Raw genomic sequence first — 15,480 nt, forward strand, 5'->3', positions numbered from 1 at the left:
TCTCTTGTAGTAGGCAAAACTCTTAAACTAACCTGCTATTAATACTTCTCTAAATCTGGAAAACATAGGTAGCCTTGGAAAAATTATTTTTTTAAAGTTATTTTCAATTAATTTTTTTCTATTGGTAAGTATTTTCTTTCTTATTTTCCTCTATTCTAGGGGGGGAAACATGAGAAAATTTTATTTTAATTTAATCATTTAATTTATTTTACTTTTTATTTTAAAAGTTTTATTTATGAGTTTTATTTCCTGAAAGCCCTTCCCCAATGAATTTTCCCTTTTTGTATAAAGCTAATCTGTCAACAATCATTTATTAACCATAAACTGTATAAAAAAGTTAAGCAAAACCAATTAATTAATGTGGTGGAACCATTGGATTGCATGTGCAATTCTTTGTTTTCTACCTTCCTACTGAGGAGAGTAGTAAGTTCATCATCTTTTACCTTAATTGCCAGGATTGTTCATTTCACTTTATCAAGATTCAGTTGCCTTCAGTGTTCTTTTTATTTGCAATATTGAAATCATTATAAATATCTTTCTTAGTGTACTTAGTTTATATAAGTCACATTTTTCTTTTGATCTTAGAGTTTCCCAAGTCTTTCTCTACTCCAACCCATTTTCTTTTGAGCTATCAAATAATCTTCCTAAAATGCAACTCTATGTCATATCCTCCTTCTTCTCTATCAGTAAATTACAATAGCTCCTTATTCTTCAAAATCCTCATCCTGAAAGATCAAGTATACAATTTTCTATTTGGCTTTTAAAATCCTTTGTAAATTGGCCTCTTTCCAGTTTCCTTATATCTTACTCCCCTCTATATATTCTTCAATCCAGAATATTGGTCTCCTTACTGTTTCTTTCAAAAAGACATTCCATCTTCTGACTCCATACATTTTTATTGGCTGTCCCTCATGTCTGCAATGCTCTCCTTCCTTGTTTTCACTTCTTCCTTCCCGGACTTCCTTCAAGTCTCAAGTAGAATTTCGCATTCTACAAGAAGCTCTTCTCAGTCCCTTTTTATACTCATGTCACATTACCTACAGTTTTCTCTAGATAGATAGATAGATATGTGATATATGAATATATAGATAGATCTATCTATAGATCTAGATTGATATAGATATAGAGATCTATATATAACTATTTGCATGTTGTCTTCCCCTTTAGATTGTGAGAGCCTTAAGTAACCATTTTTACTTATATTTGTATCCCCAGTGCTCAGAATAGTGTTAGGCATGTGTTGAGTCATTTCAGACTCTCTCATCTCTTTTGGCATTTTCTTTGGCTTGGGTACTGGAGGGTTTGCCATTTCCTTCTCCAGCTTATTTTATAGATGAGGAACTGAAGCAAACAGAGTTAAATGACTTGTCCAGGATCACACAGCTAGTATCTAAGGTCCGATTTGAACTCAGGAAGGTGAGTCTTTAGACCTGGCATTCTGTCCATGTACTACCTTACTGCCCAACCTGGCACATAGTAGACATTTAAGAAATGCTTGTTGAATTATGGTGGTCTTATCTCATCATACATTTTGTCTATGTTTTCAGGAAAATTTCTTTGGAGGTCCCTTGTATTTTAGCTGGAACCATCACTACTCATCCCAAAATTTTGCATTTCTGTGACCTCTTTTGCCAACAATAGCTCATACATACCCTTGTCAATATTTCCAGTACCTAAGAAATCATTACCCTTCACGACAACTACTGTTGATTGTTAACAGTGAAGGTCTTTTATGAAGTTACATTGCCATCTATTGGCAATTATGAAAATTGTCATTAAATTAGCTCTTTAAATTTGGGTGTACTTTTGGATCTTTTGAATAATAGGTTTAAACAAAGTGAGAATTTATAATGTAACTTATCTGTCACATAATCTTGTTTACATAAGCCATTATGTATTTTACATTCTCTCAGTAGGTAACTACAGAATCTAGGAGTTCAGATTTATTTCAAGGGTCATTTAGTTTAACCTGACCCTTGCCAAGAATATCTTATATGACATCCATAAAAAACTGGCATTTATCTTTTGTTTGAATACCTCCAAAAAAGCATAGTAACATATGACAATTTTGAAAACAGAAATTATTAGAAAAAAATTGCTTACATCAAACCTAAATCTGGAATTTCTTCCCATTACTTATAGCTCTGACCTCTGAGACTAAATAAAATCAGTTTAAATTTCTGTTTTCAAATAATTGGAGGCAGCTATCATGCTTCATACTTCCAAAGTCACCACTTATTTGGATCTTTCAGCTTCTCTTTATTTAACATATTTGCCAATATTCTGACAATCTTCTTCATCTTCTTCTGCTCACAAATCATATCATTTATATAGTTCTTAAAATGGAATGCCCAGGACTGAATTTAACAGTGTAGACATGACCATGCCAGATCAGAGTAAAATATGTAGAAATACTTCACTTGTCTCAAATACTATGTTTCTTTTAACGTAATCTAGAATAACATTAACTTTTTCTAGTTATCTTCTCACATTGTTGATTCATACTAAACTTGAAATCCAGTAAAAGCCCTAGACCTTTTTTTACAAGAATGGTTGTTTGAAAAAAATTTGAAACAGTTATTCTGAATAATGTAGGATAGTCATTACAGGTTGAATAAAAGAATTTCTCTGTGTAGTGAGGGCCTTGCAAAGGTTAGCAGTAACACAAAACTTACTTAGCTTCCCTTTTCTCCTATCTAATAACTGGAATAGTAATTTTTAAAATTGTTCCTTTTTTGTCCCCACTTGCACAGAGTAACCAGGAGCAGGTGCTACTTCAGGGAGAAGATCGCTTGTATTTGAACTGTGGAGATGCCTCACAAGCCCAGAGTCCTAGAAACTCATCAGCACATTCTGAACATAAGCCCATTCGGGAAAAGAGTCCATTTTCAGATGGAAATTTAGATTCTCAGGGTTTAAGCACTTTACTTGGACATCGACATTGGCACGTTGTGCAGGTAAATTCATTTTCTGCTGAGATACTTACTACCTCTTGCACTCAGTGAGACTTTTCCTGGAACTAGTTTTCAAAATATTTTTCTGTTGCTGTAAAAAGTGGAGTGGCTTTTGCATTCTTGTGTCATGTCTTTTCTCTACTTTTGTATGTTCTACCCTTTTTAGTTCCTTCTTTGTACTTACCACTTGAAGCAGAATGTATTGCCCTCTGCTTTAACTGACTCTTCTATCAGTGCATTGTCTTCAAGGGCAGAAAGTTTTGCCAGTCACTCTTTCATCACAACTATGAAAAATGATTTTTTACTCATCATATTTTTCAAGAAATACAAATACAACTGTGTTATAAACAAAGATGTGGTAATATGCAAATTATCACTGAGAGATTGATTTACCCAGCCTAGTTCAGTGCAGGGGACATTAATTTGAGTGAAAGAACTTAGTCTACTATATAGACTTACAACCTCTATCTCATACCTTTAGCTACTGAAGAAGCTCTGCCATCGTTTTGCTAATGAGAAAATATTTAGTTTTTCAAATATTTAAAAAAAAAAAACTTTTTGGCAATCAGAAAAGAAAGAAATATCATAGTTTGGTCCAAAATCGACATCTCAGAAATTTATATTTGGGAGAAAGGCTAAATTAAAATTAATTAATAAAACTATTCATTTGTAGCATATCACCCTAGCTCTTCTTTTCTACTATAATACCAAACTCTTTACATCTTCCTCTTAAATAATCTAGGCTCAATTCTCTATGGCTAGAAACCACAGTAAAAAGGAAGTTTGTTTCTCAACTTCCTGCTCCTAAACCATATATTACACTACCTGCCTCCCCTTTCCCCCCTTCCTACTTTCCTATGGTAATTTTTTTTTTTTTTTGCAGGGATGGAACATATTTCCAAAAAGAATTGAACAGGAAGATAATTATCTTAGTGTTTTAAAACCTTATGTTTTTGAATATAACTTTAAATTGTATCGATTTTGACATAAAATTGGCCAATGCTCATAATTACCATTTTATGATACTAAGTTATTAAGTAAAACTGAATCAAGTATTTCCTTTACTAAAATTTTCCACTACTCCCTTCTCTCTTGTAGCCATTTCTCTGCTATTTTCATTTCCCCATACTATGAACTATACATTCTACACTGACCTAGCATCAATGCCAGTTCTACCTAGCCAGGTCTGTGTTACCAGAGAGCCAAGTAGAGCAGAGGATTAAAGCAGGTAGGTCTCGAATTCAAAAGACAATCAGGAAATAAAACAAAATGAATTCCCTTTCAGCTGTAAAATTCCATGATTCTAAGAATCCATTAAATTACCCTAACAAGCACTTGATAGCACTGATTTAGAACACTTAAGAAAGGTGTTTGTCTATTGATTACCAGCAATAACACTGGCATTATACCATATATGTATGAGAGTCTTAACATTTTTCTGTGCCAAAACCAATTTCATTTTCTGAATTTTTCAGTTTTTCCAGAGTTCATAAAACTATATCAAAGCTAATGCTTCACAGGCAATTATATTGGAATAGAAGCATGGAATTTTTAGAGCTGGAAAGGACCATACAGACTATTTAATCCAATCACCTCTATTCATTAAAAGAGAGAGAGAGAGAGAGAGAGCGAGAGAGAGAGAGAGAGAAAGACTGAGCCCCAAAGAATTGTTTAAGACTTGCACAAGATCTAGGCTATTTATTGGAATTATTCTCTTAGTTTATTATTATTAATCTATTCTCTAATTAAAATAAAAGTGGAATCAAAAGGCTAAGTTCAATGGGGAAACAATTTCTGTCTTTTTTTAGTATGGGCCAAGGACTAGAAACTGGAATTTGCTATTTTAGATCTTTAATTTCGCTTGTCCTTTGTTTACTTATGACTCCATCTAAATGAATAAATATGTTGCTTTCCCAAGGTGGTTTGTATAAAAAGCCTTTAAATGCCTCCAAACTGCAGATTTTTAACCTGGGTATTTTCTGATGAACAGTGATGTCTCCATGAACCAGCTATTCTTACACCCTTTAACCTTAACATACATACTTAGTCTAATTCTCTATTCAGCATAAGATCCTATTTAGATGTCTACTTTTCATGAATGATTTTGCATTTTATATGCTTCATGATTTTCTTAAACATGTGCAAATAAGTTCAGAGTTAATTATGCCTTCCATTTAACTTCTTTTCCTAGGTTTTCCCTATATTTTCTCTGTTATTAAATTTAAATTATCTCATTTTCCTTTCCTCAATCTCCACTCAAACCCCTGCACTTCACTTTAAAACATTTTAGGTTGTTAATCTTTTCATTAAGTTCAAGAGAAAGGAAAAAAGTACCTATCTTTTAGAAGCAGGATTACTGACAACTGCTTTATTCTTAACACAATGTTTTTTTCTTTCTTTCTGTATTCTATTTTCCTAATTACAGATTTCAGTCTGTAAAGCTTTAAGAACCAGTGACCAATACACAGTTTATACAACTGAATCCTTAATAATATAACATTTTCTAAATTATTTCTTTTTCTTTAATTTTTGAAAGGCATATAGTCATATTCACCAGTATTCTAAAAAGTTGTCTTTATAAGAAGGTCCAAACCTATGTTCTTATCTATTAAATGCAAGAAAAAAAAATTATTGATGGTTATTCTCTAGCCTGCTGAATTCTCTTATTGATTCTGTTTTTATTTAGGGTAATTCTAAATAATCTTTTTATTGGAAAGATATAAAGGCACACATTCACATGTTTTTTCTGCCTTTGGAAAGGGTTAATGAGTATTTACAGATCTCTCTACTTATAGATAATTGCTGCTTTGGTATAAGACAGGGTTGTAGGGATGGGACAAGTATAGATGATTTGACATTCCACAAGCTAATTCTCTTTGGTGTATTGTTTCTTCATTAGTTATTTTAACGATTATGGCTTATTATCCTGGATTTCTTTATTATCAGTTGCTACTGAGTTTCCATAATCCAGGTTTCCAGAAGTAGTTATAAAAAATAAAAGTCTCTCAGATGGTCAGTATGCAAATAATTAGGTGCAACCAAAATTATAGAGACCACTTAGGAAAGTAAGCTACTTCATGCTCTCACATAAATGTTTCAAGTACAAAGGCAGTATATGAAAAGAATTTTACTTAAAAGAATGTCATTTACTTTTGCTGTTTATGAGACACCATTGTTTATAAAAATAAGATGGAAAATTTGCAGATGAAAAGAATGTACTGCTCATCAGCCTATTTTTTTTTTTTTTAGGTTTTTTTTTAATTAATTAATTTAGTTTATACAAAAATTTTATGCATAGGTAATTTTCCAGCATTGACAATTGCAAATACCTTTTGTTTCAACTTTTCCCCTCCTTCCTCCCACCCCTTCCCCCAGATGGCAGGTTGACCAATATATGTTAAAGTATAAGTTAAATATAATAAATCTATACATGTCCCAACAGTTATTTTGCTGTACAAAAAGAATTGGACTTTGAAATAGTGTACAATTAGCCTGTGAAGGAAGTAAAAAATGCAGGTGGACAAAAATAGAGGGATTGGAAATTCTATGTAGTGGTTCATCATCATCTCCTAGAGTTCTTTCACTGAGTAGTTCATTACTGCTCTATTGGAACTGATTTGGTTCATCTCATTGTTGAAGAGGACCACATCCGTCAGAATTGATCATCATATAGTATTGTTGTTGAAGTATATAATGATCTCCTGGTCCTGCTCATTTCACTCAGCATCAGTTCATGTAAGTCTCTCCAGGCCTTTCTGAAATCATCCTGTTGGTCATTTTTTTACAGAACAATAATATTCATATACACAATTTATTCAGCCATTCTCCAATTCATGGGCATCCACTCAGTTTCCAGTTTCTGGCCACTACAAAGAGGGCTGCCACAAACATTCTTGCACATACAGTTTCCTTTCTCTTCTTTAAAAATCTCTTTGGGATATAAGCCCAGTGGTAACCTATCAGCCTATTATTAAGGGTATTTAATGAAATATGATAGGACAGTGATTATATATTTAAAGGATGCAAGTAAATCTCTGTTTAAATTACTTTTATTTGAAGATTAATTTTTAAACTTCAAAAAATAGATAATAAAATCCCATAACCAGAAAGTTTTACATTCAGTTCTATTTGTTCATTCATTTCATCTCTCACTCTTCACATTGCAACCCCTTCTGTCAAATGAATTTTTAAAAATGTGTCATGGTTTGAATAAATTTGATAAGCACTGCTTTACGACTAGCTGTTACTGGCTCAAGTAGTAGTAGTGTTGAAGGAGGTTGGAGCCTGAGAATTTGCACAGCTTGAAGACATATGCATAGATTAGTTATAGATGGTAATTTTTAGTTTATTTTCTTCATAAATAAAAAAAAAAAAAGATCAATCTCACAGATAGACCCTCTCAAAAATTCTTTCAACTTTCATCCCACTTTTTCCTCCCATTTTGGGGGGAATTTTCTTTATCCCTCCAGTGATTTTCTAAATTGGTCTAATTGATAAGATTTTAACTTTATGATTAAAGTCAAGAATTAGAGTATATGTCAGTCATATAAAATGTTCCCCAGTACTATATAAAAGTAAACTTTAAAATCTCCTACTAAGGAAAAAAGTCAACTACAGATTATTCAATCCAGTTCCACAAACATTGATTAAGCTTCTATTATATTGTAAGGGACTTTTAGGTGCTAGGGTTAAAAAAGTAAAAAGAGAAAAGGCCTTTATTTCTGTTGTGGCATCTTCTTGAGGAACAAATTATCTGCATTTGAAGACAGTTTTCTCAATGATAGATTCATTCTGAATAGAATCTTATCTTCAATTATTTATTTATTTATTTATTTGTCTATCTATCTATCTATCTATTTATTTATTTATTTACTTACTTACTTACTTACTTACTTACTTACTTACTTACTTACTTACTTACTTTTTGTTGAGGCAATTGGGGTTAAGCGACTTCCCCAGGGTCACACAGCTAGGAAGTGTTAAGTGTCTGAGACCAGATTTGAACTTAGGTCCTCCTGACTTCAGGGCTAGTACTCTAACCACTGTACCACCTACCTGCCCCCTATCTTTATTTATTTTAGCATTATGTTCAACATGTTTTTCTGTTAGGCATCTAACAAATCTTAGACTTGACCCTGTGTTTTAAAATTGTAAATAATCTCTTTTCCCCACAACAACAATAATAAAAATTAACATTTTTACAACACTTTAAAGTTTACAAAGTCCTTTCTTTATTATCATCATAATTTCATAATGACTTTTTAGGTAGGTTATATAATTATTATCTCATTTGACAAGTGGGGAAATGGAATTTTTAAGGTAGAAATTACTTGACAGAAGTCAAATTTCTGAAATTGAGTCTTTTGATTCCTGTCAACATTTTTGCTTCTCCTCGTGCTTTTTTCTAAGACAAAGAGAAGATGACTGGATTAAATACCAGTTTAGTTAACAATTTTAAATGTTTACATTTTTGAATCCTGAGTCCTGACAGCTAGGTGGCTCAGTGGATAGAGTGTTAGACCTGAAGTCAGGAAGAAGTGCATTCCAGTGCGATCTCACATTTTTACTAGTATGACCCTGGGCAAAGCACTGTATTTCTGTCTGCCTTAGTTTCCTCACCTGTAAAATGGGATTAATATTGTGAAGATAGTAGTAAAGCAAATCTTTGCATGCCAATTATTATAATTATTATCAAAATACATTTAATGGAATTCTAAAAATGGAAGAGAAAGAACTCTTATTGAGTTTTTATTTTCTTTATACCATTTTTTCTTCTTTCCTGTGTTCCCTCAGGAAAAATGTGGGGTGCTACATAGCATCAAATTTAAAAAGTCAGGTAGAATCCTGAGCTAGATTTGAGTTAGCCTACATAGAGATTTCAGGTCTCATTGGAACTGTGGTAGCACTTAAGGCTAGGAATGCCACCCATCCCGGAAACTTTTCAAACCTTATGAGTGTGGCAGATTACTCCAGGGGTCAGATATTTTCCATGACTCTGCATGACCCATTTGTCTCACTTGGCTGTTATCCAGATATTTATTCTACTTCTCTAATTAGAAATGCTTACTTTCCCCTATTTGGCCAGATCTCTTATCATTCCAAAGCAATCCCAATAGACTTTGGACCAAAAAAGAAAAAAAAAAAAAATTCCACCTGCATTATGGAGCTTGAATTAAATCAATACATGCTATGTTCACTTATTTTTTCTTTTTATCTCTCCCATGGTTTTTCCCTTTTGCTCTGATTTTTCTCTCCCAACATGATTCATAAAGCAATATGTGATAAAAACAAATTGGAAAAAACAAACAAACAAACAAACAAACCTCATATCACTTTATCTCTTTCTTAACACCTCATCCTTCCTAAATCTGTGTTGCCTCATTAAAAGCCCTCCCTCACCCCTAACCTGACTTCATTTTCTACCCTCTCTAATATCAACCCTATGTAGCCACATTCAACCAAAAGACAGAAGGGGTAGAGTTCTGAATCTGAAGTCAGGAAGATTCATTTCCTTAGTTCAGATTTGGCCTCCTACACTGGCTATGTGACCCTGAGTAATTCACTTAACTCTGTTTGCTCTCAGTTTCCTCATCTGTAAAATGAGTTAGAAAAGGAAATGTCAAACTACTCCAGTGTTTTGCCAAGAAAACCTTAAATGGACTCACAAAAAGTTGAACGTGACTAAAAAAATGACTGAATGACAAAAAGTCATTTTAATTCTGTATTATGTTCTGCTCTCTAGTTTCTTGTCTTATCTCTACTCATTTCTTGTCAAACTTCAGGTTATTCCCACCAACTATTTCCTATTCAGAAGCTCCTAAACAAAGCTAGAAAAGATCTCACAATTGTGAAGACTGAATATATTACAAATTTATGATACTTGATCTCAAATGAATTCTCACTGCGGCAAGGCAGCCTTTTAATTTTCTGTGATCCCTTATCTCAGTCTTCTCAAAAGCTATTCTAAATCTTCTCTTTACTCCTCATGCCTCCCTTTTTCCTGTTTTCCCACAGCTTTTTTTATTATTTTTTTTTAACTGAGAAATCTTGAGTCAGTGTGGTATTTTCTCTTTATCTGAGAACCCTCTGACTTCATATTCCACTCCTTCGTCCTTTTCCTCAGCTTCTGACAATAAAGTAGACTTTTTCCTAGTCAAGACAAATTTCTCTCCCTGTATACTTTATTTCATGCCCTTCCCTATATCTCTCCTCCTTCCTTAGTCACATTCCTACTATCTACACAATCTGTCTTCACTTTTAGTCTTTTCACTCTTCAACCCTTTTCAATCTGGTTTCCAAATTTACTCAACTGAAACTGTTCTCCCAAAAGTTATCACTGGTCTTCTAGTTGCAAAATTTAGTCATCTTTTCTCTGTCTTTGCCTTTTTCAACTTCTTGATAACTTTTGATACTGTTGACTATCGTTTTTTCCTAGATGCTTTCTCCTCTCTAGATTTTCACAATTCTCTTTTCTATTGCTTCTTTTCCTTTCTGTCTGACCTTTCCTCATTCTCCTTTGTTCACTTATTATCCATCCTGCTACCACACACTAGGTACTTTCCAGGGTTCTATTCTAGTAGGTCCTCTTCTCTTTCTACACTGTCTTGGTAACTTCATCAGATTTCTTGGGCTTAACTATCTTCCATATGCAGATGACTCATAGATATATTATTCATTTATATATTTTGTGTATGTGTGTGTATGTTTTTACACAGTGGTCACCAAACTTTTTAAATAAGGGGCCAGTTCACTGTCCCTCAGACTGTTGGAGGGCCGGACTATAGTAAAAACAAAAACTCACACTTGTCTCCACCCCTCAGCATATTTGTCATAACCCGGTGGGCCACATAAACATCCTCAGCAGGCCGCATCTGGCCCACGGCCGGAGTTTGAGAACCCCTGTTTTTACACATATGTATATGTATTTAAGGAATTTTTTCTCTAAGCACATACAATGACACATGTATGTACACATTTATAATATGTATCTCCAGCTTCAAGTCTTTCTCCTGGACATCCTAGAAATCTTTGCCTCCTGATTCTCTCCCAAACTTCTTTATTCCTGTTAGCACTACTACCTTTTCCATCTCCAGTAAAGTCACCTCAGTATCATCCTCAACAACTCCCTCTCCTTCACCCTATATATCAAATCAGTTGCTATTTCTGTCCCACAATTCTTCAGTCCAACTCCTCTTTATTTAATGATACCACCTTAATTCAGGCCCTCATCACATCTCATTTAAATTATTGTAGTACCCTCTTAATTAGTCTCACTGCTTCAGTTCTCTCATCATTCCAGTGCATCCTGTACACTACTTTCAAACTAATTTTCCTTAAACAAAGATATAACCATTTTATTGTATATTCTTTGTTGACTTTTAAAAACATGTCATAATCTGGCCTCTCCCTATTTTTCAATCTTTATTGTTCATTATTCTGTCTCCTCTAATCTTCAATCCAACAAAAGTGATCTCTTTATTCTTCATCCACAATACTCCATCTCCCAAATCCATGCCTTTGGCCTGGCTAACATGTGCTTGGAATACATTCCTTCCTTACCTCTGCCACATAGTCTTCTTTTCCTTTAAGACCTGATTCAAGCACCATCTTCTACACAAAGTTTTTCCTGACCAATCTCCCCCCAAAAAAAAACTTGTTAGTGCCTTCCCTCCAAAATTAACTTTTATTTAATTATTTTGTGTCTATTTGTATCATATTATATACATATAATTGTGTGTTTTGGTAAATATTCTTATCTTCTCCAATCAGAATCTAAACAACTTGAGATTAGATACTATTTTTTTTTTCTTTATATCCCTAGAACATTGTGTAAGATGTAAGTTTAACAAATGCTTGTTTGATAAATTGATCAACATTTATTGATTCTTCTCTGTGTATCCAAAAACACTTTAGGGAAATAGGAAAAATTATGGTAAACATTGACTTTGCTCTGAGAAAACTTTTTTATAATAAACTGTAGTAGATTAAAAAACACATTTGAAATCTGTAAGAATAGCTATAATAGAAACCTAATAACAGTTTTCTGAATACTGAGCTATTGTTGTAATGATGGAAATGATTATAAAGAAATATTTCTCCTAGATTTGCATACTTACAAACAAAATTATTAAATGTTTTCTATGGTATAATTTGACAATTGCATGGGAAAATGAATAATTTTTTATTAGTAGTACTATAAATAATGATTTGACTCCAAGTCTTATGTAACTGCTCTATTGTTTTCTTTAGATTTCCAGCACCTATCTAGAGAGCAATTGGCCTATAAGGGTGAGTTACTTTATTTTTTTAGTTCATTTGTTTTCAAATGTTTCTTATTAGTTTATGCAAGTGACATTTAATAAGTTAGGTTGGTTTCCAGAGAATTCTCTTATTTTATTCAAACAGTTTTCAGCGATTGATAAGCTGGGACAAAATGTTGCTGTCGTTGGCAAGTTTGGTTTTGCACATTATTCATTACTCACCAAAAAATGGAAGCTCTTTGGAAACATTACCCAGGTCAGTACTTTTACAAAGTAGGGAGAGATGCTTTGCCATCAAATACAAATTTATGCTCCCTTTAAAAAAAATTATAAAGTTAAATATGATCAGTGGAAAATAATCTAAAAGAATAGTTATGGTAAAGGAGCTTGAATTTTCTTTTTGTTTAAAGAAAATTTCTATTAAGAGAAAAATTTCATGGCATTCATTATATGTAGTTTGTATTAATAATCCTGTTACTGAGAACAAGAGAGTGGGATGTATTTTCATAAATATTGAGAGAATCCTTTCTTCTGTAGGTTAAATGCATCAAATATGTTCCAAGTAAACTGATGTAAAGTTAGGGAATTCTCAGTGTCTTACAATTGTTGGAATACACGCGAACTACCTGACAGTGGCTGCTGGAGATCCAACCCAGAATGGATCTCCTCGTGTGAGAGGAAGATACAAGGAGACTGAGAGCAATTGCTGTTCTCTGACCTCTCTGACTAACAGGCAGTTTCATTGTCTGACCTCTTTCCTCTTCCTCTGCCTCCAATTTATCTCATTCCCAATCTGCAACACTTGTGTCAGCAAAGGCTGTCCTGCAACTCCTTCAGATGTTATGATCTGTGGAGGCTGTGGAGGCTCTCAGAGAATTGATCTGTTCCTTAACATAAAATAAATAGCCTGTGCTACTGCCAGCTTTTGAGGTCCTTGGCCATAATTTTGTTAACTGAAGATACACTAAAAGAAAGGCACTAAAAACAATTACAATAATTATTCAAGAAAAATCTAGTTTTCATGCCACTTTGTCACATTTGACAAACTGGTTTAGATTATAGTTCACAAGGGCATATTTCTTTACCTGCTAAATTTGAAGCCCCACTATTCATTTTGAGTGTAATACTCAAGTCTTCCTCATCTTTTCCTGACTGGAACATTTTTCTTTGTCAGTTGCTATTAATGAAAGTATTACAAAGTTACTTGATTTTATAGTTGAAGAGTATAGCAGAAATAGTGGAATGGTTCTTTCACTTGCCTGGAAATATTTATTTCATAAGTGTATCAGCTTCTTGAGAATCACTATGATATAGCTAATAAAGAGCGGGCTATAAGAGTTAAGGAAATTTGGGCTCAAGTCTTCTCTCTCAGATATACAGGTTTTGTGACTTTGGGCTTTTCATTGCCCCCAAGCAACTCAAAAATTATAAATTGCAAAAGAATTGATCTAATTTAATATGTATGGGAATGCCTGCCATCTAGGGGAAGGGGTGGAGGGAAGGAGGGGGAAAATTCGGAACAGAAGGGAGTACAAGGGATAATGTTGTTTAAAAAAAAAAAATTACCTATGCATATGTACTGTCAAAGAAAATGTTATAATTATAAAAATTAATAAAAAAAAAAAAAAGAAAGAGAATTGATCTAATCTGTGTTACTAGAGGAAGTGGGTATTCTGTAGTGGTAAAATTACAGGTCTCATCAAAAACAAATATTAGGGATAGAGCTTGGGGTATCTGTATATTAACTAAGTAATGAAACTAATATATTGGTTTTTTGTCTTGTATTTTAAGGAGCAAACTATGATTGTGACAGGTGGCTTAGCCTGGTGGAATGACTTTATTGTCTTGGCATGTTATAATTTAAATGACCACCAAGAAGAGGTAAGAAGAAATTCTTAAAAGTAACAGTTTTCCATATTTTAAACATAAGCAGTCTTACTTTTTTGTTGTTTGAAAACAACAAATCCCTCTCATAGATTTTCCTAGAGCACTTTGCATGGATCTCTTTTTTCTTTCACTCATCCCCATCTTTTTTTGCATCCCCATAATTTCTAAATATATTCTTTGCCTTTTCCCTTCAAAGAGCCATACTTAATTACAAAATAAAAGGGGGAGGAAAATCATTTCAGCAAAATTAACCAGCATATCAACCAAAATGAGAAACACCTGCAGATTTCACACTTCTAATATTCATCTTTTGCAAGAGAGGAAGGAAGATGCATTCTTATATCTCTTCTTTGGGATTGAGCTTGGTCATTATCTTTCAGATCATACTGTTTCAATTTTTTGGTGATTGAAAAGGCAGTTGGTAATATGGTTAGAGAGCTGGACTTGGATCAAGCAAGCCTCACCTCTGAAATATAGTGTCTTTATGACCCAACTTTAAACCTCAGTGCTTTAGGCAACACAGAGACTTTTAAGTTGTGGCAAAGAAGGTATCAACCTGAATTAGTTGGGCAAAATTCTTCATCTAGGAGTTCCAGGTGCTGATAAAATATCCAATCCAATTCCTCTCTTTATTTGATAAATATATGTGTCTAGTCCTTGTTACTAGTCTTTTTTGATGCTGGTTTTTCTTTCCAGTTACACTGTTGTAGTCATGAATATAATTTTCATGATTCTTATCATTTCATTTTAAATCAGTTTCTATAAATCTTCCCATTCTTCTCTATGTTCTTTATATTTTTGATTTTCACAGTAAAAAAAGTATTCTGTTATATCCATGTATCCCAATTTGTTTAACTGTTCCCCATTTGATGGAAAATTTACTTTTTCCCAGTTTTTTGCTATTGTAACGGGAATATTTTGGTATATTATAGATTTTTTCTCTTTTACCTCCTTAGATTATATGCTTGACAGTGAAATTATCTTAGTCAAATGGTAGATATATTTTAGTCACTTTCTTAGCATAATTCTCTTTGCTTTCCTGAATAGTTGACCAAATTCATAACTCATCGATGAATTAGTGTGCCTGTCATTATTTTCAGTTTTGACATATTCCTATTTTTTATCATATTTTCTGTGCGTGAAATCCATCTTCTTCAAGAGATCTTTGCTAGTCCCCCTTAATACCAGTGCCATCCCTCTGAGATAATACCTCTAGTTTATTTTTATGTATGTGTGTGTGTGTTTACACATATGTACATAAAAATCTTATACATAATTATGCCAATTTGTGTTTCTTCTTTTGAAAACAGTTGATTCATATCCTTTTACCATTTACCCATCAGGAATGGCTTTTATTATATTTTTCTATTGCATTTGTA

General features: G+C 33.2%; 1 protein-coding gene across 3 annotated transcripts in view; it reads left to right on the forward strand.

The window, feature by feature from the left end:
• Positions 1-15,480, forward strand: part of RIC1 (RIC1 homolog, RAB6A GEF complex partner 1) — a 135,897-nt gene that overhangs the window by 96,975 nt on the left and 23,442 nt on the right. For all 3 annotated transcript variants that reach the window (XM_074282866.1, XM_074282867.1, XM_074282868.1), the window contains 4 exons: positions 2,754-2,957; positions 12,204-12,242; positions 12,360-12,470; positions 14,006-14,095. In XM_074282866.1, the coding sequence (XP_074138967.1) occupies positions 2,754-2,957; positions 12,204-12,242; positions 12,360-12,470; positions 14,006-14,095 (444 nt within the window). The remainder of the gene's footprint in view (positions 1-2,753; positions 2,958-12,203; positions 12,243-12,359; positions 12,471-14,005; positions 14,096-15,480) is intronic.

The sequence above is a fragment of the Sminthopsis crassicaudata genome, chromosome 1, assembly GCF_048593235.1.
Source record: "Sminthopsis crassicaudata isolate SCR6 chromosome 1, ASM4859323v1, whole genome shotgun sequence".
Taxonomy (NCBI): Eukaryota; Metazoa; Chordata; class Mammalia; order Dasyuromorphia; family Dasyuridae; genus Sminthopsis; species Sminthopsis crassicaudata.